Source organism: Cucurbita maxima, unplaced genomic scaffold (genome assembly GCF_002738345.1).
Source record: "Cucurbita maxima cultivar Rimu unplaced genomic scaffold, Cmax_1.0 Cma_Scf00009, whole genome shotgun sequence".
NCBI lineage: Eukaryota > Viridiplantae > Streptophyta > Magnoliopsida > Cucurbitales > Cucurbitaceae > Cucurbita > Cucurbita maxima.
The window spans coordinates 1,542,776-1,559,894 of NW_019272025.1; the positions used below are offsets into that span (position 1 = coordinate 1,542,776).

Below are 17,119 nucleotides of genomic sequence, written 5' to 3' on the forward strand. Positions count from 1 at the left end.
TCAATTTCAACGACTTCCATCACTTAGGTCTGGAAGCTCTAGTGATACAACTACGATCATGGATGGAGGAAAGAAAATGATGGTAGGAGAGCGGAGAGAAAAGGAAAATATTGCAAACGATGCTTAGATCTTGAGTATGAAAACTCCCCAACTTTGAAAAGAACATTTCTACCGATCAAAAAATGTTCCCTTAAATGCATGAACATGAAAAAACACCTTTACAACTTGAAATGAAAATCATTTTTAGAAGAAGAAGAAAAAAGGAAAGAAAAAAAATAAAAAAAAGTTTGAATGAGACGTCCAATGGCCATGGCATGTGAGGTTTGTACTTCACAAAATTAATCATCAAATTGGATCTTGTGCCGAACCGAGCTGCTTCTCTCTGTTTCCCATACCTCCTTCCTTTTCAAGCAACAACCTGAAACGAAATGCTGATCGTCCCTAAATATCTCTCTCACCCATCTCATAAACGCTCCAAACAGGATCATCCTTGTCTTATTAACACTTCCAATCCAGATTCTTTCCACGCCTCACCTCCCATTTCTCCAATACCCAATTCACCGTCTCTCTGTGTTTCTAGCGAATCAATTGCAGGTGGGTCTGTCAGAAATCCGAGCTTCGCGCGATGTTAATGGCGGTTAAGTTCCCATTGGCTTCAAATGGTGCAAGAACTCCTTTACCACGAAACCCACTTGGGTTCTTCCCGGCATCGATTCCTTCGAAGCCCATTTCCCTCTCGTTGCCTCTGAATAACCCAAATCCCCACAATTGCTTTTGTTTGAAGCCATACAGTTCTCGATTAACCTTGCCCCACCGCCGTCTTCCGCCGATCGCTGCCTTGGAATCCGACGTCCCTCAGTCACATCACCAGGTTACTGTCGTATCTTCTTCATTAATTCAGTAGCAATATAATGTGAAATCAAATTTTGGAATCACCCAGCAGATTCTGTTTTTTGTGTTCTTGTACTGACGATCTCTTTTCAAATTGTGAAAGGGATCTGAGACTTTAAGTGACAGCAAAAGGCTTGAGGAGTGGAGTTCATTAACAGCAAAGTTCTCCGGAGCAGCAAATGTTCCTTTTATGTTGCTGCAGTTGCCTCAGATTATCCTTAATACTCGAAACCTTTTAGCAGGAAACACAACAGCGCTGTTGGCTGTTCCATGGCTGGTAAGAACTACTTCCAATTCAAAGATTTAAGAAAGTGACAATAAAGTGTTGAGTCATGTGCATAATATTTAGTGTTTTCTTGATAATTCGAGTCCATTCTATTATACATGTAGGGGATGTTAACTGGTTTGCTTGGGAACCTTTCATTGCTATCATACTTTGCAAAGAAGAGGGAGAAAGAGGCCATGGTGATTCAAACATTAGGAGTAGTTACAACGTTTATAGTTTTTGCTCAGCTTGCAATAGCTGGGGCCATGCCACTGCCTTACTTTGTAGCTACATCGGCTGTTGTGTCTTCTGGTCTTCTTATAAACTTTATGAATTACTTTAATGTTCTTCATGTTCAAATCTTGAAATTTTGGGAAGATTTCATCACTGTTGGTGGGTTTTCTGTGCTCCCTCAGGTAATCTCTGTTCTAGCCTCACCTTCATTCCTGAGATGATAACATTTTATAGTAAAATTTGTCTCAGAGATGTTTTTCCTTGTAGGTTATGTGGTCTACGTTTGTTCCGTTCGTACCGAATAGTATCTTGCCGGGGATCACCGCTTTGGTCGCAGCGTTGCTAGCCGTTGCTTTGGTAGAATGTTTTGTTTTTTCTTGCATTTGCTACTCTGTTTAATGAAATATGCGGCTCAAAATCTCGTGTTTGTGAGGATTGAGTATCTCTGTCAATAATGGTGTTGCAAAACTTGCACCAAATAGGCAAAATCCTTCTCTTTCTGGCAAGTTTTCTTGCGTTTATATGTTCATTAAATGGAATAATGTGAAGTTGAGATCTGAAACCAAGATTACTTTCTGTTCTGTTCTTATCATGTTGATAAAATGTTATTGCTGCGATCTAGTTCAACATTCCTTAAAGGTGTTATTGTAAGATTTACAGGCACGAGCTGGAAAACTTCCTGAGAAAGGTGTGAAATTTGTTGGAGCATTATCTGGATGGACAGCAACACTCCTCTTCATGTGGATGCCGGTTTCGCAAATGGTATTTGTCCAGTTTGAACTTTTAGTATGATATAAATATGTGAGATCCCGCATCGGTTGGAGAGGGGAATAAAACATTCTTCATAAGGGTGTGGAAACTTCTCCCTAACAGATGCATTTTAAAACCGTGAGGTTGACGACGATGCGTAATGGGCCAAAGCGAACAATATTTGCTAGCGGTGGGCTTGGGCTATTGCGAAATCTCACATCGGTTGTGATGTGAGATCCCACATCTCCAATCGATGTGTATCTCACATCAGTTGGAGAGGGGAACAGAGCATTCCTTATAAGCATGTGGAAACCTCTCCCTAATGACGCGTTTTAAAACCGTGAGGTTGATGACGATACGTAACGGGCCAAAACGAACAATATTTGCTAGCAATGGGTTTGGGCTGTTACAAAATCTCACATTGGTTGTGATGTGAGATTCCACATCTTCAACCAATGTAAGATCCCACATCGGTTGGAGAGGGAAACATCGACTAGAGAGGGGAACAAAGCATTTCTTATAAGGGTGTGGAAACCTCTCCCTAACATATACATTTAAAACCGTGAGGTTGATGGCGATACGTAACGGGCCAAAACGGACAATATTTCGTAGCGGTGGGATTGGGCTGTTACAAAATAAATACTATTACATCTTTATTTTATCTCTAACACCATATATGCTGTTTGTTCAGTGGACTAATTATCTGAATCCTGAGAACATCAAAGGCTTATCAGCTCTCACAATGTTTCTTGCCCTGATCGGAAACGGTCTTGTACTCCCACGTGCGCTATTCATTCGAGACTTCATGTGGTAATCTTATTTCCCCGAATCAGAACTTTCACGTCTGTTTAGTCGTGTCTATTTCGTTCCTTTTCGTTAAGTGTTGGGAAACATGATCTTCACTTAGAGTACAAATGTATAGTGTCTCTTCCCAAAAGTAAACATCCTTCTTGCATATTATGAAAACGGGTCGATCGATACAAATAATCTTCCATTTTTTGGCCCTATGGTGCACAACCAGGACAATTGCAGAGTATATAACATTGTAACCAGCCTTGATAATGATCATTTGAACGGAAATTGCAGGTTTTTGGGTTCGGGTTGGGCGATGTTGTTCTACGGATATGGTAACATAGTATGCTTGTACTGGTAAGCTGCTGATCATTTTGATACATCTGCATTTTTTCTTACCTTAGCAGTAGTTGAGTGAGTGTGCTTATGGTTCCTACAACAGTTGCAATGGCGTGAGCAGGGAGTTCTTCATTGCTGCAACTGCTTGCCTATTCTCCTGGATAGGTTCCCTTCTTATCCCTATTCATTTTTCCCTTCTATATACTTCAGAAATGGTACGTGAGGTGTATACTGCATAGCTAAAAAGACGCCTAGTAGAAACATGATTGATATTAAACGACCTCTAGATATCTGATCAAACAAACTAATGGCACGAAGTAGTAAGCGAGAAGCATGAACGTTGCCTAATGACACTTCTACATATCTAATGTTGCTTAATCCTATAGGCTTTTTCTTCTGGAGAGACTCTGTGGTGTATGGATTCTGCTCACCTCTAACATCTCTTAAGGAGCTACTTTTTGGGTAATGACTGCCAAATTCGAGCTCGAATTTAAGCGCGATTTCGACACATGGTAGCAACTTCTGAAGCTAGACAGAGTTTTGAACAGGGAAAACAGCAATCTAAGCTACTTTTTTGTTTCTCCATAGCTCTTTGATTTTTTTTGGGTACATATTATGGTTTGAAATAAATATACACAGCTTTGTTGTATATTACAATAAGGGCCAAATTATGTGGCCTATTAGAATCACTCTTTATTGTCAAAATGTACTTTTAAAGTTTGTAGTAATTTACACCAAGTATGGTATAAATGAGATGTTCAAGTATTCCCAATGTATTAGGATCCTTATGAAATGGCCTCCAACTTACAAATGATCACAATCTCCATACATAAAATTTGGATCATGGGACAAAAATTCAATAATAGTAAGAAGAAAAAGATTAAGAGACACTTTTTGATCCGCTCTTTCATCGAAATTTTTTAATAATTTAGTTTATGAACTTTAGTAATAACAATTGAGCTCTCATTGATTTAGTTTAGTGGATTCTAAATAGTCTTTCTCTCAAATTCTTAGAGGATTTTCTTTTAAGAGACTCCTACGAGTTTTGGCTCTGGGTAGCTAGGAAAATATGGTTGAGGGAGTTCTAGATAGCGCGGAGGAAGTTTCATCTCCTTGCCTGTTTTATTTTAATTCTTAATAAAATCAAAGTAAAATTCAATGTTGTGCGTGAATGAATAATTCATTCCCTTCCTACTTTCCTTAAGTGTTGATTTCGGGACTTCGACCAATAAGATACCACCTAGTTTATAGATGAATCTTAAATAATTATCATTGGAAAACCAATGGTATAAGTTATGAGATGAATGAATTTTACCTAATTTGTAGTTGATCATATATAATTGTTCCTTAGAAGATCAATGATGCTAAGTTATAAGATGTAATATTATAATGGTAAAAACATACTTTTAATCCAATTGTAGTTATAAACAACTCGTGAATGATCAACTTGTTTGTGATTTCTACCGTGTATATGAGTACAACCCTAGGTCTTTAGTAAAGTGACCTAAGTAGTTAAATGAATGGAAATTGGTTAATTAAAAAGTTTATAGTTAATTAATTTTATATGATTGTGACTGGTAATCGGTAGGCCCGTAAAATCTATTTGTTGTTTATTGTAGAGAGACGATTTAGTTGAAAGAAAAAATGAAACTATTTAAATTAATACTTATAAAAGTTAAATATAGAAGGAAGAGAAATATATATATATATATATATAATATTTGATAAAAATGATTAATATATATTTGTAACTGCAATTAAAAAAAATAAAATAAAACAAAATAAGTTGATTAATTTTTTTAAAAAGACAAAATAATATTAAATTAATTTCCTATCTCAAAATTTATCCACCATTTATAATTATTAGGATACAATCTTACATAAAATATATTAAAAGTTCACAAAAACCCTAAATCAATCCATAATTATTCACAAAAAAAAAAATCAATAAAAAACGAGCAAAAAATGGTAACATATTAATGTGGTTCGAACGAAAATTGTAGCATATTAACATAGTTCAATATTGTCATAAAATTAAAGACCGCTAAATACCGATATTTCTTGAAAATAGGTTAAGTAAGAAAAATATAAAGATATGTTATGAAATTAAATAACCATAAAAATGATTAGTTTAAAAATGTTGTATAAAAAATATATATATTTTTTTAAATTAATATATGTTTAGTGACCTTGCAACAAATAGAAAATACATTATAATTTAGAATGAATTAGTCTTAGTTTAATAACAAAATCTTTAAATATGTTTAAACTGTGATCCAATTGTGTGTTGGTCAAAACATTTCAATTTTTAAACGAAAACTAAAATTATATATATATATATATAATTTATGAACTAACATTTTTAAAATCATAATTAATAGAATTTGGGCATGAGTCTTTTAGACAGGCCATAGTACCACTTTGACAAACTCATTATAAGGAAGGATTCTTAATATATGTTATATATTTGAATTTGGCTCGGGTTAATCCGAGGGTTTTGCCCACGAACTCGAAACCGAACTGATTCAATTTGGGTTCAAAAAAATGAACTCAACCCTACCCAAAATGTTAATCCAACCCAACCCAAACTTGTAGGTTGGGTTGGGTTGGTCCAGATTATCGGGTTGTCGGATGAATATACACCCCTAGAACAGATGTGATTTGAAGAGGTCGTTAAAGTGCCTGAAATTTTCGTGTGTTGTATTAAAAATTAATTATATATGAAAAATCATCTACCTGTTCTACCCAATCCAATTAATATAACTCAAGATTGGGCTTGATGTGAATTTGGACAGATACATTTACATATGGTAGATGTAGAGGAGAATTTAAATATAACAAACATATATTTTTATTTATGTAAATAATTTTCAAATATATTACAAAATCATAGTTCTCTAATAAATTATATGTTAGTAGACATAGTATTCGTTAAATATATTTATATTCCAAAAAACATTAAATGAAAGATAAATTTTTTTGTTAAATACTTGATAAAATTTAGAAACGTATGATTTAAAGTCTAAAATGAATTATTTAGACGGATTATAAATATGAATTTCTAGAATAATCAAATTTTAAATACGAAATAATAAACTTGATTTACGAAAAAAAAAAAAAAAGATAGAGGAGATATGTAGAAATATTTTTTTTATTCTTAGTAATTGGACCATAAGGTGGTTGATTATTACCGTCATTTTGTTTTAATTGATATTATCAAGATGATGTATCTGAGGTTGAATTGAACTTTGAGGAGTAGATTCAAGTCGGTACCAAGAATAAATAGTAACTCCGGCTTAGGTCAACCAAGTAAGTAGCTTTCCTATTGGTTGGTCGGAAGAATTGTATGATGTATGATGATTCATGCCCGTAACTCTTGCATGTGTCATAATGTCATGCTATACTTATGTATGTTATGTGGTGACCTACGACACCATGTTATGTATGTACATGATTATACTACACTATGGTGATGAAAGGTGAAAGTCATGATTATACTACACTATGATGATGAAAGGTAAAAGTCATGATGAGTACTATGCATACATGTCTCATATGTGTACTATAACATGAACGAAGGGAAGAACGAAATGATTCTTATTATATGTTATGATTTTAAACTAGGGGAATCTCATGTATTTTATGTATGTCATTTGCATCAAGATACTAGCCCATTGTGTTATGTTATTACGGACACATACTTTTGATATTTATGTTCATCATGGTATCATGCGAGTCTTTCCCTTCTACGGTATCCAACGACGCATTAGCGTATTTAGCCCGATCAAGCCAGATCCAAGGTTACATATACAAACCCATTTGGTAGGTCCATATTGTGAGAAAGTACCACACATTCAATCCTGTCCCGTACCGAAAAGAGCTCAAGGTCATATTATATTGTTTTAAAAGATAGATCTCATCATGTATGCGTGTGTTTCCATTACCTAGTCCAACGGGATCATTCACTACTTTCACATTTCAAGTAAAGATAAGACATCGCTATGTGAAAATCATAAAACCGGGGTTACCGTAGTTACATTTGATTGTATTGTTTTCTAGTTTTTAAACATATGGTTTATTTTTGTTTCTTACATTTGGCCTCGTTTATGAACTATTTAAAATGAAATTGAGATTTGAAAATGCTTATGAGCTTAAAAATAAAAAATTTAAAACAAAATAGTTATAAAATGGAATATAAATAATGGAATATAATATGTATATTCAAATTCACTGACCATGCTAACCATTCTTCCATTGTGCTACTGCTGCTTTTTGGAGTCTTTATCTCTACCTTTGGCTTTGACATCATCAGGGATGCACCATGAACATGACAATGGCAGAAGAGTGCAGACTGCCTGTATTATTAGACCATTAGGGAGCCCAGAAAACTCATTTGCTGTGACGCCAACATAAGACGCAAGCGCTACACCGAGACATCCGCTCACTATGAACGCGAGGGCGATGGCTGACATTACAAAAGCCATGAGAGAGCCCTCACATCCTGGTGGGCAAAGCTGAGCTATCAGAACACTGAATGGCAAGATCTTGAAGAATAACAGAACCTCTGAAAGACCAGAGAACAAAACAACATATACGAAGTCTGGCATGCCCATTTCTCGATACACTCCCTTCACGAACAGCATGTCCGAGATCATGAACACCGCCATCAAAACCTGGATACTTGATATAAGTTTCCTAGACGGGATCGACTTCAGATGACGATTGTAAATTACACCCCATAACAGCAGGGCTGCTTGGCCAATAACTTTAGAGATGCCCAAAACAGATGACTCAATTTTCAAATTCTCTGTCTGATAAAAAAACATGGTGCCAGTCAGTGCAGGTATTATGCTGTAAGATGCAGCAAACCATGTTATGGAATACACAATTTCGGGTCTTTTTAGCACGACGAAAAGTTGTGAGAGCTGTTTCTTGATACCAGCACTGGTTGAGCTCTGAGGGAGATTAAGAGAGCGTTCGCGAACGATGATGGTTAATAAAAACTGAAGCAAAAGAAGAAGACCAAAGAACAGGAACATTTCTTGAGGCGAAAACCTATCGATACCGATGCCTCCGAGAAGATTTCCAAGAATCCCACCAGCAGAGGATGCTACCCAAACAAATGCTTGTAGCTCACCTGATGAAGAAGCTCGAGAATTCTTGGAAGAAGTGGGCTGCTTTCCTGCCTCTGCAACGATGGCATCGTTAGCGACCTCCGCTATTGAAGCACCGAGGTTGCTAAGGAGAAGATATATGCTGATCGTGAAAACTGAAATACTTGAGGGTGACATAGTTGCTATGGGTATCCATGATACTGCTTGTAGGAGAGCTGCATCAACATAAAGCATAAGAGGAATAATTTTTTAAAAAAAAATTGACAATAAAATGAGTCTCAAGTAAATTATCAGACAAATGAAAGGATGGAAATAATTGATAAACGATTTGACCAATTCACATTTATAACTCATGATAAATACTTGGCGCATAGCTTCCTAAAACTCCAGCACATAAACTAATGCTTTAAGTGCAATCCAATCATCTTTTAATTACCAAACCTGTACCAATTCAGTATGTATCAGTGGTAATACCAATTCAATTCTCCAAAAACTTACATAATCAGAAATCATGTAGGAAAGCTTAGACAAATTTATTGTAGCTAGCAGATATTGTCCTTTTTAGACTCCCCTTGTGGACTTCCTCACAAGGATTTTTACAATCCATCTGCAGAGAGAGGTTTCAACACCCTTATAAAAGGGAGAGGTTTCAACACCCTTATAAAGAATATTTCGTTCTCCTCCCCAATAGATGTGGGATCTCACAATCCACCTTCTTCTGGGCCCAACGTCGTCCTGCTGACACTTGTTCCCTTCTCCAACCAATGTGGGACCTCCTACTCCATCTTCCTTCGGGGCCCAGCGTCCTTGCTGGCACAACGCCTCGTGTCCATCCCCTTTTGGTGCTTAACCTCCTCGCTGGCACATCGCCCGATTTCTGATTCTGATACCATTTGTAACGGTCCAAATCCACTTCAGTTCACAGTTCTTACAAGCTGCTTTCCAAGATACTGAAAGAAAGCTGCCTTCTATTCTCTCTGTACCAGACCTTGCTTATCCAAAAAAGGTAGCATTTGTCTAATAATATTATTTTGTAAATGAATTTGGTCAAAAATCATTTTGCCTATGCCAAAAGGCAGCTCCCATTTGAGATTAGATTAGCATAAAAGTGCTTTGAAAAAACGTCAAAACTACCTCAAGGAGGAACTTGAAAACAAATGCTTAGTGATTTTAGCCCAAATGCTTGACCAAGAAACACTTGGTTAATTGGTTATCTCCCATGCTAACCTTAATGCAAGTTCAACAACACATGAATCTGACCTCTTGGTCTCTCGGTCGAGGGCATATGCCCAAACCAGTTAGCAATGCAAATCGTTTGTAGGATCTTATTCAGGTTGTATAACAGATTAAAGCATACATTTTACAATTATGGAACCAATAACGTTGGCATCGTTTGCATATCACACACTCACAGAATTTCCCTGCCTATAATGAAATATAAATCTCAAAGATTGTAATGCTTATTAAGATTTCTGTTTCATTACAGAATGATGCTATCTGGTCATTTGAATATAATTTACAACATAGCATTAGTTCAGAACATAGACAGAAAAATTAGTGAATGAAGAAAGGCCTCAGAACTTGTAACCATCTCAGCAGTGTTCTTTCATCAAAATTCCCTAAAATTCAATGCGTGATCCGAAATTGATTTCAAAAGAACACCAGAATTCAACTTGTTTCATAAACATATTCCAGAATTTCGAAAACAACAAGTAAACTTAATAACACAATCGAAATACAAAACAGAAAAAAAGGCGAAATCCAGGAGATTCAAGCAATACAAAGGAAGTTTACCCCCAATGGCGATGTAAGGGATCCGATGTTGGCCGGAAATATAAACGGCGTCAGAGAGAATCCCGTACAGAGGCTTCGCGACCATAGGAAGATTAGCGGAGTTTTGAAGAAGCTGAAGAGTAGAAGGATCTACATTGAGGCCGTCCTTGAGGAAGAAGTTAACCGCCATCCATGGGAAGCAACGGAAACCCTGAACCCAATATCCCAATCCGAGAACCTTCCGGATCGGATTATTAGCATTGGATTCGGACATAATCGAGGGTGAAAAAAAGACGATTCAATGCTAAAATTGAAGAAAATAAATGCAGAAAAATAGAAGAAAATGAATGCAGAATTTTCAGAGAAGGAAGGTTGCAGCTACGGTGGAGACAGTGGCGGCGAAGGTGGTGGCGTTGTGAATTTCAAGTGTCATTTCATATAAAGCTGATGCCATTCTTTGCAGACACGTGTGACAATTTTGTTTTTTATTTTTTATTTTTTATTTTTCTTTTATTTTTTAATGCGCTTTACTTGTGGACTAAGCCAATTTAAATAAAGGCCTTTTATTTTAATTATTCTTTTAATATTTTTACTACAATCAATAAATAAATAAATAATATTTCCCAATTAATAAAATTCTGATCTAACTTTTGTATTTTTAATATTTTTCTTGTATTTAAACAAAAAAAAATGTTTAATAGTCAATGGATTCATTAAACATAAAGTAAATTACATACCTAATAAAATTGTTTAAATTAATAAATTTTGTAATTTAAAAAAAATATATAATGCATGAATAAGAAAATTATTAAAATTTAACATTTAATTTAGAATGAAGAAATGTTATTTTTAGTATTTGTGATTCCAATTTTTATAATTATTGTTGTTTCCATGTTTAAAAAATATTTGTGTTTTCCAATAAAATCAATAATTACTCCAGATATAAAAATAAAATTATAATGAATTTTGGATAAAATAAAATAAAAGTGTATAATATTTTTTATTTAAAAATATATATATATATATTTTTAACGGAGATATTTGTTTTTTAATATATTGGTATTATTTATATATTAGGATGGGAGATATTTGTTATAAATTTTAAGAATGATTTTTAATAATTTTTTTAATATTTTAGGAATGATTTTTAATAATTTTTTATACTCCAAAATCGGGTGCACATGTTTTGATTTTATTTTTATTTGGGCACATAAATCTAAATTATAAATAAATAGCTAACATGGTCGACTAAGCAACAATTGCTATATAAATAATATAATTGATCAGTCAACAAAGCAACAACAATTACTATATGAACAACATAATTGATCAAATATTATAAATTAATTTTATGGATATAATTTTTTTACTTATGGAATTCATTTACATTTTCGTCCTTAAAACGTCAATACGTATGAAAGATTTGATTTTATAGAAGCTTCATTTACAATATATTATCTCTCAATACTGATTAAAAAAAAAACACGAATTCCATCTTCTCAACTAAAAAATTCACACACAATGCTGTTAAAATCATAATCAAAACAATCCCTTTTCGAGCCCGGTTACGAGTTTGTTGGGTGTCGAATAAGAACATTACAAGACAAGACAAGACAAGTTGCAATAAAAAAAAAAAAAAATGTATGAACAAGAAAGAAGCTGATGACTTCAGGAATGGCAGAAGAGGAAGGAATCTAAGTGATATTTGAATTCTAAATTCACGTAACCCAAGAATACCATAAAGTTAAAAGTCCAGAAAGGAGGACAACCACTAAGAACAAATTCCTTTATAGATAAACCAAAAAAAGCTACAAAAATGGAAACAATACCAAAATTCCAATACCAATACCTTTTCGAGTTAGAACCAACAAAAAGAACAGATTCGACCCGAGAAAGTATGGAAAAGAAGGAGGGAAAAAGAAAACCTCGTATCATAGCAAGTACTTCTCGACAACAGTCCGTCCGAACTTTTCTTGAATATCTTTTGGAGTCTCGATCTGGAAAACACGACGTATGATATAATTGTTAGCATAATGATGTCTGTGGAATTGGAAGATATATTATCAATGTTAATTGCATAGCTACTAACTGCATTCAGAGCTTTGAAGAGGGCCTTCAGATTGTTGTGGGGGTTCCTTGAGCCAACAACCTGTTATTTGAACTCAAGTTAGAGGCAGTAGAGGAGGGAAGAGAGAATACATTTTATGTTGATCTCCACAACGAAGGAGATGAAGAAATTACCTTAGATTTGACATTTTTAAAACCAGCCAGATTCAGAACAGTTTGAACAGTTTTCCCTGCTTTCATACCTGTGGTAGTTGATGCTGGCCAAAGATATACCTTAACAAACACAACAACAAAAAGGAGATTTAAGAAAAGAAAGGAACCATAAGTTTCTATCAAATGACAGAAATCGATCAACTGGATATGGATCATCCAAAACTAGACAAGAGACGGTTGTCGTTGTTGTCCAGCAGCCAGTATATGCGACTCATCCGCCTTGTCCACCGCAGGTATTTAGCCCCTGATGTTTTCCAGGTGCGGAAGGGCCGGGACTCCTCGATCCGAGATAAGAACTTTAATTAGAAATGGTCGAATACCTTTGTTTTCTTGTATTCTGTCTGTACTGCATGTGCAATTGTGTGCTCCTCGTGGCGTTCCACATAATGAAGATTTTGGAAACATTTCTCATATGCCTGCTTAAGAGCATCGATACACATTAAAAATGTAAACTGAAAAATTATAAGGCAAATGCTCATTGTGGCACTCCAAGGCAATTTGATATAAAACATTTTTTCTTTTTGCTATCTCATAGAGAAAAAAGGTCGCTGATGGATCTTAAGCTAACATCGTTTATAGGCAGATAGGTGGGAAGGGGGGCTCTAATTCAGTGGGGACTCAAGAGTATTGGTCTCTGGCTCTCCTAGCTTTGCGCTCAACTGATGATTGCGCATGCCCAAGTGTCAACATTCATCAGACTGTATAAAAAAAAGCTATGATATTCTTAACCCAAACACCCCAGTTCTTGTTACCCTCTGTGACAAGAGACAGATTCTCAAACTCTTTTTTGGGAGTTATTCAAACAAACCTTGCAAAAGGACCACTTTATTTTTAACTGCTACCCCAATTTTTATCATCTCCAACAGGATCAACGATGATGATTGAAGCAACAGACATTACGGTTTCCAAAGATGCTTCATTGGAACAAATCAATAGGAATCCCACATGGATCCTAGAAGATGTGTTTGAACCTCTAAAGAGGTGCCAAACTCTTGCCCAGACAGTGAAACACACTCATGGAAGCGTAAGGAGTCATAGGGGAATCGGTTGAGCAAGTTGGTAGCAAGAGTGGATTTGGGCTCAGGTAGTTTGATTAATGCAAGTCGATTCGAGCTAAAGCTCTTAAGGTTATGGGTCAGTGGGCCTACCAAGGTATTTATTCCTATCAAAGTCAAATATCACCACGCAAATTTCCTCCCAAAGTAAAAGGAGCTTCCAACTCTTCTGTTTCCCTTTCCCTTTCTAAAATGGGACACCAGTCTAAACCTTCCAAGAAAGGGGACACTAGGCGGTGGGCATCACGACCACTCCATCTTCGATCTCCACGAACTCAATCAGGTTCTTTTTCTCCTACCCCTCACCATACTAGGGGGAAAAAGAGGAGTTTTCATCCACCCTTTTAGCCCACTTGACCTTCGACTTTTGTCTCTCCCTCCTAATTAAGACTTCAAATTAACTTTTCAGCGCAACTCTCTCGCCTCTCAAAGGCACTCGATAAACTCCTTTCCTCCTCCATTCTATGTTTTGTGAACTTTTGTAACCCATTTCATCATAACAATGAATGGCTTCGGTTCCCTATATATAATAATGATTCGAAGTACAAAATACTACCATAAATTCAATTTCTTCAATCAAAACACAATTGTAAAATTAATTTTCATTCTCTATCATTCTACAACTCAAACTTCAGGCATTTTATCAAATTCTCAAATTTCAATAAAACTAAACAAGTAAACGGAATCTACTGAATAGCACAAGCAACATGCCTTTTGTAGAGCAATTGGTACTGCAGGTCCTTTGGCTTTTGCATAACCAACAATGCCATGATAGTTCCCACAAGCCAAGAGAGCAGTGTATTTGACAACTTGCCCACCCTATATCATACAAAGTTTACAATAATCAAGTACATAATTATTTGGATAGGATATTTAGAAGGGTGGTCGCGTACCTTCGTAACTTTACAGGTTCTGTTCACATCAATTAATTTCACATCGAACCCTGCAATCAATTTGTAACAAGCAAAAGTGAGGGCGAGAGAGCCTCAACTTAGACCACACTTTCTATATCTCCTCCTCCTACAAGGGGAACAGCTTAGCTTACAGCACAGCGTGTTCTTCAAATCCCAGTGTAGAACAACAAAAGTAGATGGAAACTATCAACTGCCAAAAGAAGACGGACAATAAAGTAAAGGCATAGAAAGGATGATGGAGTAACATACTTTTCGATAAAGAGGCCTTCGTTTCTTCTCAGTTAAAGAATTTCTCTCCTCTGCGAGATCTCGGATTTCTTCTTCTAGAACCTTTCCTTTCTTTCCAAAGGTATGATCCAGCTCTGCCAGCTTCTCTTCAAGTTTCTTATCTATAGCATTAAGCTTCTCCAGTAGTATATCATCCCTTTCTTTCATGTCATCAAACTCTTCCTCATCATCATCATCAACCCCTTGTATGATTTGCTTCTCTTTTTCAAATCCTGATAGCTCCATGAGATCAACCGACGGACCTACTCGTTTGTGTTGAATGACTCCATAGTTTGCAGGATTATTTGGGTCATAAGCTTCCTTCCACTCCACTAGTCTAATAGCCCTATTTAACTTTTGCTGAAGAATGATGAACTTCCCCTTGCCATCCGCTACTTTCAAGCGGTTCATTAATTCACCAATTACCTGATATTCAGGACGAAGCCGGAAGTGTTTTTGCTCAAACTTGTCGATCTTACTCATCCATTTGAAGGCGTCATCGATGTTGTCTGTAAAAAAACAGTTGGAGACGACAGATTTTAACACAAGTCCAAAAAGTTATAAAAACGAAAACAATGGTTATATGAATTTTCTTTTGGTTAAGATGTTAAGATCGAATAATGGTATCAATTAATAGATGCTGAATTCTGCAACGTTTTCAATACATATGTTCATGCCTCATTCCATATGAAGAACGTTATAAAAAGTGTAACCCACATGTTAGTCTATTGCAATAAGTATCAAACAACGAAACAGAAACTTGAGGATGCCACTAGCTACATTTGGAGTATACAAAATTTGAATCAATATGCATTCCCAAAATCCTTCCATATACTAAAAACAAGAACAAGTAGGAAATGTTGATATGCTCCAAAATAAATGGTCATACCAGTCTCAGTGAAGTTCTTGAACAATTCCTCGTGTCTTTTGAATTTCCTCTCAAATTCATCAAACCTCTTTTTGACGGATTCAGAACTAAATCTTTCATCGTCTTCATCACTATCAGAATCAGTAGGTTCTTCATAGGCGTTCAAGTTCCCAGTGTCCTTTAACTTTTCCTTCTCGAGCTTCTCTATCAATGGCCCAACACCCATATAATCCTCCCTATCTTCATCGTCAATATCCTTGGTATCAAGACCAGCCCTTCTCCTCTGCTCCCTTTCTCTCTGCTTCTCCTTCTCCACCTCGGCGAGAAAATCTTGCACTACTCTGGCTGAAGTAGTTGAGTAACACAGCGTCGCCGGAGTCTTCGGTGTTTCCTCAAACGGGAAGCGTTGGAGAGGGGAGATTTTCCGGGAAATTTGAAGTGGAGTTTTGGTGCACGACCTGGTTGAGAAGGAGACGCGACCAAGAAAATGCTTGCGATTTGTTCACCATTTCTTTGAGTCTAAACTTCAATCACACATCTGCACTGAATCAAATGCATAAACCATTCAATTCAATCATATTCTTTTCCCAAAAACAAATGGCATTACGTTGTTGGTGTGGTGGGGTGCCGGCGACCAGCGACGGCAGCAGGTGAGAGAGAGGGAAAGAGGAAATAAGGGATGGAGGGTTGATGAGTATGGGCGCCGCTGTGAAGCAGTGGTGATACTGATCGGAGAGATTAAAGCGACCGATGGGGTGTGCGGCTGCGGCGAAGATGGGAAATGGGAAATCACGAAAACGGGTGGGGAATAATTCATCACATTATGGCGTTGAAATGTGTTGAAAGCTCGATCATAAATTAATTTTTCAAATACTTTTAAATTTTTTAGAAGTTTCGTTAAATATTTTCTTCCATTTGATCCATGGAGATGACATATGTTGTTGTGAGAATACGAGAAAGGATAGGAGTTGTTTTCCAATACTAAGTAGAATGCTTAGATGGATTTAATGTGTTAAGAAAAAAGTTTGAAAAAAATAAGGTAGAGAGATTTTCAAATGAATGGAAAACAAGGTCGTTATGCGCTATCAAGCAACAAAGTCAATACAATGGCTTAAATAACATGTAACTCTAGGTGGAAAGAATTAACGGCTAGTTGTATCTCCTGCAGTATACTTTGACTAGTAAGTTGTGTAAGATTTGAACTTCGAGGACAATATTGGCATATGCTCGAGCCTTGGATCACGTTTGAGAGAAATGTTTTTAAGCTAAAAGTGAATGAGCAACAACCATAACTTTGATAGCATATAATCTGGGTAGGAAGAATTGACAACTAACCATATTGCCTATAGTACATTTTGTGGCATTTTAGCCTCAGTCAGGCGTATACTTGATTTTGGTGGCCAGTCATACACCCCCGTATTGACACAACAAAAATAGTAAAAACCTATCTAACATGAAAGCAAGTAAAAAGGGGTTTGGAATAGGCATGCAGCCATGGACTACACGTCCTAGACAAACATGATCGTGACATCGTCTCTCACTCAATTGGTTGACATCTCTATTGATTCTTTACGAAC

General features: G+C 36.1%; 3 protein-coding genes across 5 annotated transcripts; 1 reads left to right on the forward strand and 2 right to left on the reverse strand.

The window, feature by feature from the left end:
- Positions 1–368: 368 nt before the first annotated feature.
- On the forward strand, positions 369–3,967 carry LOC111484255 (maltose excess protein 1-like, chloroplastic). Of its 2 annotated transcripts, XM_023130781.1 has the most exons (9): positions 372–871; positions 995–1,168; positions 1,282–1,572; positions 1,658–1,747; positions 2,051–2,152; positions 2,832–2,950; positions 3,227–3,289; positions 3,375–3,436; positions 3,658–3,967. In XM_023130781.1, exons 1-9 carry the CDS (start codon positions 626–628, stop codon positions 3,735–3,737), a joined length of 1,227 nt encoding a protein of 408 aa, XP_022986549.1. In that variant the 5' UTR covers positions 372–625; the 3' UTR covers positions 3,738–3,967. The 2 variants fall into 2 exon arrangements, with proteins under 2 accessions (XP_022986550.1, XP_022986549.1); XM_023130782.1 differs by lacking the exons at positions 3,227–3,289; positions 3,375–3,436; positions 3,658–3,967 and adding an exon at positions 3,024–3,220 and having other exon boundaries at positions 369–871; positions 2,832–2,989.
- A 3,138-nt stretch (positions 3,968–7,105) lies between these two features.
- LOC111484245 (probable folate-biopterin transporter 7) lies at positions 7,106–10,597 on the reverse strand. 2 transcript variants are annotated; one of them, XM_023130768.1, is made up of 3 exons: positions 10,180–10,597; positions 7,507–8,600; positions 7,106–7,131 (listed from the first exon to the last, which is right to left on the reverse strand). In XM_023130768.1, the coding sequence occupies exons 1-2, from the start codon at positions 10,430–10,432 to the stop codon at positions 7,531–7,533; spliced, it is 1,323 nt and encodes a 440-aa protein (XP_022986536.1). In that variant the 5' UTR covers positions 10,433–10,597; the 3' UTR covers positions 7,106–7,131; positions 7,507–7,530. The 2 variants fall into 2 exon arrangements, with proteins under 2 accessions (XP_022986536.1, XP_022986535.1); XM_023130767.1 differs by lacking the exon at positions 7,106–7,131 and having other exon boundaries at positions 7,451–8,600; positions 10,180–10,596.
- Positions 10,598–11,842: 1,245 nt separating this feature from the next.
- LOC111484333 lies at positions 11,843–16,044 on the reverse strand (the record flags this gene model as incomplete). Its single annotated transcript, XM_023130889.1, has 8 exons — positions 11,843–12,155; positions 12,248–12,307; positions 12,400–12,498; positions 12,759–12,854; positions 14,205–14,312; positions 14,387–14,436; positions 14,653–15,183; positions 15,564–16,044. Coding segments are annotated over 8 exons (1,491 nt in total), but the record flags the coding sequence as incomplete, so codon positions are not given.
- Positions 16,045–17,119: the final 1,075 nt, after the last annotated feature.

Coding starts and splice junctions, on each gene's coding strand:
- LOC111484245 (XM_023130768.1), bottom strand. CDS start 10,432: ATGTCCGAATCCAATGCTAATAATCCGATCCGGAAGGTTCTCGGATTG. Junction 8,601..10,179: donor CCCTTACATCGCCATTGGGG/GTAAACTTCCTT, acceptor ATGTTGATGCAG/CTCTCCTACAAGCAGTATCA.
- LOC111484255 (XM_023130781.1), top strand. CDS start 626: ATGTTAATGGCGGTTAAGTTCCCATTGGCTTCAAATGGTGCAAGAACT. Junction 872..994: donor TCCCTCAGTCACATCACCAG/GTTACTGTCGTA, acceptor AAATTGTGAAAG/GGATCTGAGACTTTAAGTGA. Junction 2,153..2,831: donor GGATGCCGGTTTCGCAAATG/GTATTTGTCCAG, acceptor CTGTTTGTTCAG/TGGACTAATTATCTGAATCC.